Here is a 13,009-nt window from a genome sequence, read left to right as displayed (position 1 = left end):
GTTAGAACAGAAAGATTTTTTAATGAGAGTACGAAAGATAGTACTGTTTGAATTTTATTTTTAAAAAGTTAAAGATATCACCACTTGGTTTTTATTAAAATAAAGATACTACTACTTGGGTTTTATTTATCAAAGCAAATAGATTTATTAAGAATTAAAGGTACAACCATTTAGGTTGGAATAAGGAAATAAATAATGCATTGTTTTATATTCTACAATCCACAATTGATATACAATTTACTGTTAAGTGCTAAGCTCACCCAGTATAATTACAATGTGCGCGTGCGCGCGCTCGTCGTCGCGGTGCTTCGCATCGTCCTGTAACGGGCCGGACCGTCAGTCCTGCCGACGATCCTTTCAAGGGTGCTCGCGTATTCACCCTTCCGCGTCGGTCTGTGGCTTCGGAGTTAATTAGTGGATGATTGCTAGCAAGTGAAAATTTTCGTAGAAAGTTTTTTGATAAAAAAAAGGCAAGAATGTGGAGTTTATCGGAATGCACAGTTAATTCGTTTTGAGTTTATACATTTATTTTTTTATTATAGTTCTATTTTCTGCAGTTTGTGTCAGTGTGTGATGAAGTGATCGTTAATAACTTATTCAATTATGTAATTTTTATTAATTACAGATTTTTTGTAAAAGTAGAAGGATATAAAAGTTTTATCAATTAAAAGTGTTCAATGTAAATATTTTTTTATACATTGAAAGATACAAAATTTAAAAATCTTTAAGAAAATATTTTTTTAATAAATCGAAAATATTTTTGGAGATAAAAGGACTTATAAATTTCTCGTTGAATCACAAAAGAAAAATTTTTGATTGTGAATTGAATATCGAATTATATTTCTTCATCATCATCTCTCTTATCAAGTGAATAACTGCGATGCAAACACTAATTGTCGACTAGTTGAATCAGAAGAACCGAATGCAATCTCATCAGATCTTTACTTGTTTGAATATTTTTGGATCCTTTTGGATGCTTTCGGAACCGTTTGACGAATCGCGATTTTGTAGAGCGTTTCGAAAAATGAAAGAAGAACAATGTCGGGTCTCAAAGCGCCCGCGGGTTATTCTCGTACCGGCAACGGAGCCAAACCGAAGAGCAGGATTTGTCGATTGACATCCTCGCGATCGCTGATACCCTCCCTAGCGGGAAACACTTTGGAGAGACCCTTGGAAGTGACCGAATCCTCGTCGTCGAGCCCCAGCAGGTCGTCCACGTCGCCGCGGCGAGTTTCCAACGAGCGAAAGTCGCCCAGGAGACATTCCGAGGAACGTCAACAGACGTATCACAGCCCCAAACGTTCGCCAAGGAGGTTCTTGCCATCCTTTGATGACGATACGTTTCAAGGCCAGATGGGTCTGGGGCTCAGGGTGTCGTCGACCACGTCGACTTGCGTCGACGAAGGTCCTGGCATGTCCTTCCTGGAGTTCGAGACTCTGTACACTCTGGAGAAAGAAATGCTAATGCAATCGCGATGCGGTCAGGATGCATCGGTCCAGCTGGGCGACAAGTGCATTACGACAGGGTGGTTCGGCGATAAAAGGGCTGTTTATACGGATCTACCAGACCCCTTGCTGTGTCATCGCATGTGCATGTGTTGTGCAGTATCACCTGTCTCGCAGGCACCATCCGAGGGATTCAGCTTTGCACCGGGATGGTCCTTAAATGCGGATCATTTCTATCAATGGCAACATCGTGGAAAATCTACGCAGCAGGTAGTGCAGTTTCGTAATCAAGTGTTTTTTAAACGAAAAATATTTCAGAACTAGACAGCTAGACGTTAATCAATTTCAAAGGAATTCAAATCAATCATCAGTTACTGATGATAATAATTAATTGCGACTGAAATCACTAAACTGAATATTTTTTCAAGAATTTATTTTAAGGAAATTAACAAAGTAGAGTGAAATTAAATTAAATTTTCTTATAAAATGTAATGTTATATCATAATTCACGCATGATTAATAAATTATGGGATATCAAGAGGGGAATTGCATTTTATAATCATAACTAATAAAGTACATATCGCCAGTTTTATCTCTGTAAATCTGCTTTTGACCAACTGTTTAAATGGACAGGAAACAATATTGATTTATTATTTATAATTATTGAAGTATGAAATATTGGATACTAGAATATCGAAATTATGTGGAAATTATATTTTGGACACGATAGACGCGGTAAATTATATAGTTACGTGCGAAGTGCGTGGAGAAAGAGAACTGCAATTAAATTATTTAATTATAACTATAAAATTATGATATAATAACCAATGAAATATTAGGTATTAAATTTCATTTTTAATCAAATTAAGCATATAAACATTTATTTTATTTTTGTTTTTTTTTTTTTGTATGAAAGGCCGATAGCGCTGTTTGTGTAAATCAGAGATTGAATTATTCCTCACCTGAAAATTTTACCGGAAATTTGGGAAAACGGAATTCCGAATGCGGGCCTGGAAATGAAACTGTCAGCGGCACGCTCGCTCACACGCTCGCTGGCATTCTCGAATTAATCGAAAAACGGAAGTAATTTCGCGAGCGGTAGCGGCGAATCGTCGCGTTTAACGCGAACATTCGAGCTTCTCCGTGCCGATATCGTTTCTCTTCTCGCCCTCTTCCCTCCCCGCCATAATATCCTGCACTCCCGTTCAGCATTTTCATCGCTCGAGGCAAGTTGATTTTCCTACACCCCTCGTCGAGCTAATTTCGGAAACCGAGCTGCAAATTTGCGGCGCTACGCATATCGAGTTTTGCTTCATTTTCGCCGCTGGCGACTCGTGGATTTTGTGCAGTTCGCTATCGTGAGCGAAAATAATCGTGAAATGATCGTCATAGCGTGGTAATATTACTCTCATGGGGGGATAATGCACAAATAGTGAAATAGATTAACATAAAGCAGCAACATGTATTCGAACGTGTACACATAACACATAATAGATGTGTCTCACTCTAAACATTTCTTGGAATATGATATAAATGATTGATGAGTTTTCTTTTAAATACATGTTTTACAATAAAAATCTCTAACGTAATGTTATTAAAAATAAATATTATATTTGAAATAAATTAATTCAAAGAAATCGCTGACAACTGCAGAAAGATTAGAACTAAAATTTAAAAAAAAATATATAAAATGCACTAAGAATATCAATTATATAAATAATATAAATCATTTATTACTGTCGAAATGTAACGAAAAAAGGTAGATTACTAAAATACACTGTTAAATAATACATTCTTGGAATTTTTTAAATGCATCGTAATTTGCAAGAAATTATTTATATGGGACAAAATATTTTCCTAAAAAACAGATAATTTCAATATGAATTATTTTTCACACACGCGTCTTTGTAGCATTTATCACTTAAGAATTTTGGATGCCCTTTAAACATGAACTACTTTACTTCGCGAAGGTAAAAGAAGGTCGGGTCAACTAGTGAAAAATTGAGCATTTTGTGCCATGCCCCTTGCTCTTTTCCGTTCTTACAGTTCTACGACGCAGCGTTCCGCTTGTAAAAGACTCTCGAGGATCCTCTCTCGAGTAACGAGAGGGTCGAACCTCGCGAGGACTATCAAATATGCTGCCCGAGGGTGTGAAGGCACTTTGATCAACCCCCAAGAAGTCCGCTGCCGCCCTTCTGCGATGTTTACTTTAAGGGATGCTATATATATCGGCTACCAGCATCCATCACGCAAGGTGCACCGACGTCTTTTTGTTCCTTACACGTATATAACCGCCAAAGAAATAGCCCTTAGTGAAACGAAGACGAGGATGTTCATTATTTTGCGATCAAAGCAAGCTGGCTTTGCGCATTAAGATTGCATTGAAAATGACATTAATTCTTAATTGGGTGATATCTTGATTTGTCTTTCTTTTTGAAGCATTGTCTAAAATGGCAAAACACGTAATTAAAGGATATTTATTATAAGATCTTATAATATTATTATAAATACGTAAGGTAGAAAAACATTATTTTTAGTTTTCAATCTTAGGATATTCAGGACGTTTTCTTTATATTTATATTCTTGGAATATGAAATCTTATTGATGAGTTTTTTTTTACAAAGTAGATATCTTACAATAAAAGTCTCTAACGTAACGTTATTAAAAATAAATATTATATTTGTAGAAAATTAATTCCAAGAAATTGCTTAAGATTTCTAAAAAATTGGAATTATTGTAAATATAAAACACTATAAAGTACATTAAATATATAAAATATATAAATAATATTTATTCCAACGTTCTCAAAAAAATCTAAAATTTATCTTTTATAATCGTAAAATATCGGTAAACGTTTACGAGAGATTAAATAACACTTTCTTGTCATTCTCTGTTACGTCAATGCAAGATTAATGTTACAGCGATCGATTTCGGTGAATAAAGCTCTCGTTTTTTCTTTCCATTTGTTCTTTTGTGATATTTGCCTTAGGGAACAGTACCAACATCTTTCCGCAGGAAGAAGGGTGACTGTTTCCCTTTCTCGTCACTGAAGACCAGGTTGGTCCAGGCTTCTATTTCTTTCTCGACAAAGTAAACATATCCGCGTCATTATTGTGTCTCGCGTGGCTCGTTCATTCGCGCGGAAATGAGCGATCTAATTTCGCGTCTTATTGGATAGTGTATTTCCTTCTCTTTCATTTTCTTTCTCCCTGCGTGTAATTTATACCGTGTACCGTGGTTGCAATATTGAAATGCATCAGATACTTATCGAAACGAAGACTTTATCTTTTAAAATTTATATTTATTTTGCAAGTTTGTTATAATATTAGCACGTAAAATGTTATTAATATTGTTAGTTCTTAAAGAAGCTTGGATAATTTTATTTTTCCAATCTTTTACTTGCAGAAAGCTCATAACATCTGTAACTTCTTTAAATTTTATTGCAACAATGAATTAAATAATGAGTTACACAGTTTTATTTATTAGTGAGTATTTTTCCCTTTTTATTTTCTATAAGCGGCAATAAAGTTATTGATATATTACAAAAAGAATATTTTACCGGAAAGTTTTTTGCTGTTGCTGTCCCATTCACTGTAGTTCAATGAACTCTGACACATGTTGGAGTACGTATTTACAAATCGGTGATCCGCGAGGATTGTAGGGGATGCTGTTAGTTTATATTGCTATAGACAGTAAAACAAAATACTGAGAAATAAACAAATCGAAACATACTCTTATACATTCAAGTATGCTCATAATAAATGGCATTAGGAGCATGGAACACACAGAGAATGAGGAACAGTTCAATATGTTGAGCTATGAAAAGTTGCTCATTCAATTTGTTGAATTGTTTTTTGTTTCGTGTTCCTTGTTCCTTTCATTTATTGTGCGCAGACTTTAAAAACTCTTTTGAAAATGCTACTACATTTCAGTCCTACTTTAGACTTTGGTCATATTTAATTTATACTGTGTTTGGTGTTTAATATTTCTTTGTTTCCGCTATTATTACATATCGTGCTTTATTGAAACACACGGTATCGATTGAGAAAGGAAAACTTGCGAATAACGTGCGAAGGGCGCGCGAAAAAGGGCGCACCGTCCTGACGAGAGCAATTTTCGTGGGGCTGCAAATTGGCAATCGGACGATAAATGATTTAGGTCGTACTTACGCATGTCTGTACCGAATATACGTATGTGTATGTGTATTCGTTGTATGACACTCGATATAGGGATGAACCTACCCCAAGGGTAAGCACATATCTTCATCTATCGAGTCATCTTACTGGGAAAATAGATCTTTAATTGAATCGCGCATGGTGAATCATGCTGAAACGAACGCGGGACTTCCCTCAAGAATGCAGCTCACTTCCCAAATTTTCAAATCGTTATCTCTCATAGGCGTACAGTTTATTCGATGTTGCCATATCAGGACAAATATTTCTCTTTCTATTCGTGCCGTGCCCTGAACACATAAATACTCATAATCTGGCCGCACGGTAGGATGCAGCAGGATGCTGAAAAAATAATCGAGACAGACGCGTCCGGGGTGGTGGTGTTAAATAAATACGTCGACAACGCCGTATCCGGCTTATGACGAAAAACGAATTTCGCATCCCTATCGAGTTTCGCTTTGCACGGATTTTTTGACGTTATTTTGCAGTTTGCTGCTCGGCTTCCGTTACCGTTCAGGATCGTTCTCAATGTTACGTTTTATTCACGACAAAAAAAAAAATTGATCAAATTTCTCTGATGTTGTTGGCATGCAAATTTTTAAAATGCAAATTAAAATTTTATTAAAAATTGAATAAACTTAATTCAGTCTAAATGTAATAACAGAATTTTATGAAAAATTAATTTGCCTCTTGTGTTACAGAAGAAAAATTGTTTAATTCCATAATAGTAAACCATGAAAATATGTGTATATGATAAATCTTTAGTATTTTATTCTTTTAATAAAGAAAGCTCTTTATTATTACATATTATTTACATAGTATAAACTATATCGTATAATATAATTGTAATTATGTTATATACTATTTATTATTACATAACGTACAAAAATATATAGAAATTAATTTTATCTTTAAAATTATAGAAGAGCCGCAATATTTTATTTTATTATTTATCTTTTTGACACACACGTTCGGTCACATACTCTTTAAAAAAATTTCGGTCAGCCATCTGAAGAAAGATGCCCGATGTGCAAAATCAATATTCCCCACGTACACTCTGAGAGTACTACCTTCCGGACTCTGTGCCGCACCATGTCCACATCAAATGCCATGCGGAAATGCCACATCACACGAATATCGTACCGATACGTTTCGCGCGAAAACAGGCGTGTCGAACCACGTCACAGAAATGCGTACCAGTGTCACTCCCGGCGTTGAAACCGCAATTATGAGCCCACGTCAATAACAGACTTACCTTCTCTTCGTTTTAATCGAACTACTCGCCATACTAATTTCATTAGTTAAAAGCGAAAGAAATGAAAAGCTCTGCGTTATTGGTAAATAAAATAAAGTAAATAACGTACTTTCTTTTTCTTTAAAAATTTTTTTAAATTATTAAATATATACATTATTGTATTATTTACCGTACTCTATACCTACAGAAAACATGATAAAATTAATTCAACTTACTTTAATTTATTTTAAATAATTAATTTTAAAGATTTAATAAAATACACAATCATTAATGTGTTTAAATATGAATGTAAAAAATAATCGTTTTTTAAGAGAAATAAAATAGTATTGTTAAACTGACATTTTCGTGTAGTAGATATGACAGGCATGTATCGTTGAGATTCGAGCCCTCCTGTCTTCCGGTTCCTTGGGGGGTAAAGGATGCTACTTTGGGAAGAACTACTGCCGATTCAGGAGTGCGACCCCAAGCAAACGTCGAAGCTCGTTAGTGTGTTTCGGAGAGCGAGTTAGCGGTCTTCTGTGCGCTATACGTGAGCAGAAAGAATTATAGCAATTTAGTCGTGACGAAACCTGAATTTGTAATATGCTGTCTGCGAACGACGTGTGCCTACCGTACAGATTTCGTCCGAGGAGTAGGTTCTTTTCGAAGGCAGCTCCTTGTTAATTTGAAAATGGTTGCAGAAATAGTTGCTGTAAAGTCTCCCGAATAGAAGCTCAATATTTACATACGAAAAGTGAATAAGATAATATTTAAAGAACGAGTTTATTAATTTCTTATCTGCGAAAAGTTCAAGTTTAAAGTTTATTAATAAAATAAGATTAAAACAGTAATAACTGTATTTATTTTTAGTCAATGTATTTGGTAATTATTCTATAAATCTCTAAAAATAATTTTATTTTTGTACAACGCGTTTAAATGAACAAAATAACTTTAAAAGAAGAACAATAATTCATACTCAAGTTATCGATTGATTCTCTTACTCAGAACTCGATTGGTTGAGCCCCATCATCGAGGTACTGTAATCTCCGGGACTCGAACAAGTCACCGATTAAAGAACAGTGGTGTCAGTCTTGCGCTGCGCGTTTCTCGTAATGCGCGTTTCACGTACTACGCCTACACTTGGCGCGAGACACTACCGTGTCTCTTGATACTCAGGAGAACATTCTTTGACAGAAAAATTCGAGCTTTATTATTAACGTATGCTTTACATGAAGTAGTGACAGTAACACAGACATTAGAGACATACATTGTACAATACATTGCACATTGTACTGTCGACGAAGTCGCGCGTCGAAAGGCACATAGAGGCAACTGAAGAAAAGACAAACGATTATTCTTCTTATGCAAGGCAAACCCACCAGCGAAAGTTTTGTACGCGTATGTCCACCAGTTTCTGGTACCTTAAGGATAGAAGACGCGGGGGCTCAGTCTCTCTCTTGTTCGCATCTCGTGTGGGCCAGTTGGCGTATGCGAGAAGATGCCTACACGAGGCGGCGCACAATGGCAGGGTTGGGCCTGGTTGCATCGCGACTGGCGGCCAGCGCAGGTAAATTTAGCTCGTTCTCTCGCGAGTGCGTGTGCACGCACGTGCACTCGCCGTAATGGCGCGTAGGTGTGAGCTACTCATTCATAAAACATAACCCACGTGGCGCCGGCGGTCGGTGAGCTACGAAAAAAAACGAGTTACAAGCATCCCGAAGTGGAAGCCGAAGAGACGAACGAAAGAAGAAAGAGTAGAAAAGGAAAATAACACTGTGACTGGGGGGGAAGAAGATCAAAGTTTCTAGTAATCCGATTATATGAGTTTTCAGAAATAATATCATCAAAAAGTCTCTAATACGTATACGTGACTATCATAATTAACGTAAATAAAATATTTCAATTACATGCACATTAAAAAAAAAAATTACATATAGTATACGATATTATGAAATATTTCCTGATTCAATTTTTATTATCACGTTTCATCTTCATAGTCTTTTCCTCGGATATTATTTCTCTTTCATCTCTCATTTACGTAGCCATATTTGGCGACGTCTGTGTGAATTAGCGATTTAAAGATGTCTGGATAGGTCTTAAATTTGCCGGAGAAACAAAGAATGCTAATCAGATCTTATCAGAACCTCGACGTAATATGGCGGACGTAAAAATAACTTTGTTCTCACGGGAGTTCGGTAGTCATGACAACAACGGGGTTTCCACGAATCTCGAGAGGGTGTGAGAACATAGGACACGCTTGTTGCAGGACACGTACCTACCCTCCTGAGGGAAGAGGGTGCATGCATCCTCCGTCTAGTTCTTGAGGGGAACGATAACTTGGTTACGGCGGTTCTCAACCGCGTATGAACTTTAGTTTCGGTCAGTTTCTCCCTTGCCAATCTTGATGAGCTATTATGGACTTTAATAGTAAAATTCTCCAAAAGAATACAAAATATTTTTTGGGAAAATTCTTGAAAGATATAATAAAACGCTCTCAAGTGTCGTCGTCAAGATTTAAAATGGTTTCCATCGAATATACCTTTGTTCTTAGATATTAATAATTTTATTTTCTTAAGCAGAACATGAATTATTAAAGAAAGAAAGATCATCTTATTTTAGCAGGGAAACGCGAAGTAACACGTTCGTGAAGTTTGTTCAATTAATAATTTATAGTACTATATGTTTAGTAGCTCCATGTACTGAGTTTAATACTTTTCCGACAGATAAAAATTTGTTGAAGATTAAAATCAGATTCAACAGTTGAAAACTTACAAAGAACATCCATTTCACCTATCGTGCTCAAAGACAAAATTGAATTGAATTCTTTTTCTTTATACACTCCCATTCCTTTCTGATATAATCTTTTTTTTATGGACACTCACGCAAATCTATTTTTTTAAATTTAATTATATTTATACGAGTTCTAATTCAGATGCAAAACTTTAATCTTGAATCATGAAACACGTCATAGATTTTATATTAATCTAATGCGTTATCTATTTTCATTTTTGCCTCTCTAACAATTTCTCCCTTTAGCATATAACATATACTTAATATAGAGACGAGAGTCGCGCTTTGCCGATCGGAAAATTGGCCGCGGGTAATTTTGCTACGCAACTGACAATACGTGCACAGTTAATGTGCAGCAAAAGAGGGTGAAAAACACAGGGAAAGGAGAATGTCGCGACGGTATCAGATCGTTTGCTATGAGCGGGGCGAAAGAGGGATAACCGGTCAATGACCGGCAGAAAAGCAGGAAACGTTCGGGATTTGTATCTTTTGTGTATTATCAGTTCTGAGTAGCGACTTAAATACATGCACATTGTTTTTTTCTTCTCTAAATAATTTTAGCAACTTGCGAAAGCACATTACATCCATTTTAGTCCTTCCTTTTCCATTAGAACACTCTATTAAATTAAGAGGATCAGCCTGACCGATTCGTTGGATTACGCGCTGAAGATGGTCTTCTGATCCCACAGTTTCCCTTCCGCTTTCGATTTTCTCGTCTACTTTACCCCGCTATCCCGAAGGTTGGCTGGTGTATCTCGATATCGTTCGGGTTAAAGCAAACCTAATTCCGGCAGGCTGGATCCATAGTCGGCTGTGTCCATCGAGACGAGCGGACCACCCGCTCGCCGTAATCGCGCAACAAAGCTCAGTCTCTCACCCCTTTTTTGTCCCTCGTCCTCCCGGCGTGGGAGGACGCGTTCTGCCCGCAAAATTGTCGCGCCGACGGAAACCATCCCCAATCCTCGCCGCCCGCCGTTCGGGGGGAAAAGTAAAACTCATTCTCTTCCGTCGCTGCGAGTCGAAGTGAATTAATTCCGCAATATCCAATGGCAGGATTTTTATCAAAAGATCCATTAAATAAAAGGAATGTCAATGAGATTGCAAACGTGAAGATTGAAGAAATTTTTGAAAAGATTTGAATTAAAAATGTGGCAAGTATATTGGGTTTAAATTTTTTTTATAGAAATTTTAAGAAGTTTTATTCAAAACAATGAATAGGGGATTAAGGAATGTAGGAGGACTTTATAATTTTGTCATGAACAAACAAAGCGTAGAAAGCGTTTGCAGTAGTCAATCTCGACCGACAATTTACCCTCTAGCCTTTGAAAAAAAAGCGCACGCTAGGCTTACCTTTCATCTCGTCCCCTTTTTCCGCTCGCAAAATCATCCTTTCGGTTGCATTATCGCGCAGGATGAAAGGAAAAAACGGACAGGATTACGCGACTAACGAGCCGTCAGACTGCCGTCAGGAGCGAATTAATTATTGTCCTTTAACAGTTTCGTTTCCGGCTCCTGAACTCCCAGTGTCGCCGCCGCGTTCCGGGAGGGATCGGCAGCGATATTCAATTTCATGCATCCCCTTTGCGCCAATGGTTCCTCCATCGCCATCCGCACCAGCGCCGGTGGACAATTATTATCCTTTGACTGCCCCTCGAATTTCGGCATGCGAGTCGCCCCGCGCCGGAGAAACGACCGTCGAACTGTCCGAAACTAATTGCCAAAATTTTGACAGGCATGGATGCTTTTAATTCGAGTATCGAGTTCCGAAAGATCGTGACGTAAACTCGCGCGGACGCGGGGGAGAAATCGCACCAACATAAATCTTATTTTCATCGGGAACACAAATGTAATCGCGTAATGCGATAACAAAAATTAAATTTTTCCAAATGTGGAAGAAGACTTTTTAAATTCAGGTAAATTTATCTTCAATCTTCAATCAACAATAACTTGTATATATTATTTCGATAGAAATCACGTTGTTTCGAAGCTAATCAGTTAATGTTAGAATTAATGAATCTTTATGAATCTGTAGAAAGATAGATTATAATCTTCATAAAAATAAAATTAAAATAATTTTAAAATATTTTAAAAAAATAAGAATTAAATTTAAAACTTCAAAGTTAAATAATTAGCAAGATTTTTTAGAATTTTGTGATAAAAGTTGGTAATTCGACGAGACAGCTTGGGTTGGAGGTATTCCGCAAAGCCGAGGGAATCCTGCCATTCTAATGACGAATGAACGAGCGGCGGGTATACACACGAGACACATGAGCATTCCCGACAGGTGCGCGGATCGATTGTTATTCCACGCTGCTCGCGTACGAGCAGCATCATTAATTGTAATGCCTGCCATGGCGTTGCCTTTTAACGCGCGCGCCTAGTCGCGACGCGGGGCGGTCGTGTGCGATAATCGGGGCTAAGTCGAATATCGATCAGCGCGTACGCGGTTCTCACAGGTTCTTATTAACACCATGACGCATATCGTAATTCCACCCTCGGCTCAACACCCAAGATAGCGAGGACTAGAAAAGAGAAAACAAATTGCATAGTTAAACTAATCGCCAACGATTCTAAACTTTAATCAATTGTTGCAAAACTGTTGACAGATCCGATATATAAAATTAAATCCCAACTTTGATTTTTTTTTCAACTTTCGGGAAAAATTTCTTTCAGTCATATCTCATAGAAGCCTGCAAATGGAAGTCTCTGTACGAGATAGGATACGATCGAATGATGTGTCGCGATCTAATCAACGATGGTTACTCGAATCGGCCACTGATGAATTTACGACCCTCCACTCGATTCCATTAATTCGTTAATTTAAACGACGCCGCCTACGCAAACGAAGAAGACGGTCGTTCGCTTTGCTCATCGTGCTCTATTTCAAGTTAAAACGCGACCGTCGTCGTTACCGCTTGTTCCTTCGGCTGCGAACGCCGCCGAACCGTTCATTCTCTATTTTCATCCCCCCTGAGCACGTTATTTTCGCCCGCGGAGGAAAGATATTGTCTTCCCGGAACATCGTCGGATGTCTAGCAATTTTTATTAGTCCTTCTTCTTCCTTTTCATCTTCTCCTTTCTTCTCTATGCTGCTTCACTGTGCAATTTTCTTACTCAAAGTTAAGTTAGGGAGTGACTGTGAATTTTGAAATATGTATACATATGCAGACACACATATGCATACGACATGTGTGTACGCAGATTAAAATCCACTTTTCATTTTTTATGTTAATAAATTATTAAATTGTATGTATAACTCGATGTCACTTTTATTAAGAAAAAAATTAATTCGAAGTCGGCCAAACAATTTGCCGTTAAAAAGTATTGTAATCTTGATTCCAAATAATAGGAATATACGTGTAATACT

General features: G+C 37.2%; 1 protein-coding gene across 2 annotated transcripts in view; it reads left to right on the top strand.

Annotated features, from left to right (window-relative positions):
• LOC105207673 (protein sickie) overlaps positions 1 to 13,009 on the top strand; it is a 200,428-nt gene that overhangs the window by 40,456 nt on the left and 146,963 nt on the right. Inside the window, exon 1 of one of the 2 annotated variants that reach the window (XM_039457300.1) lies at positions 808 to 1,716. The exons of the other annotated variant lie outside the window; for it this stretch is intronic. Within the exon in view, the coding sequence (XP_039313234.1) occupies positions 1,039 to 1,716 (678 nt within the window). The 5' untranslated portion in view covers positions 808 to 1,038. Of the gene's footprint in view, positions 1 to 807; positions 1,717 to 13,009 lie in introns of those variants that run through there. 2 annotated transcript variants of the gene reach the window in all.

The sequence above is a fragment of the Solenopsis invicta genome, chromosome 14, assembly GCF_016802725.1.
Source record: "Solenopsis invicta isolate M01_SB chromosome 14, UNIL_Sinv_3.0, whole genome shotgun sequence".
Taxonomy (NCBI): Eukaryota; Metazoa; Arthropoda; class Insecta; order Hymenoptera; family Formicidae; genus Solenopsis; species Solenopsis invicta.
The sequence above is the reverse complement of the archived record's forward strand: the minus strand, read 5'-3'. Positions and strand labels throughout refer to the sequence as shown.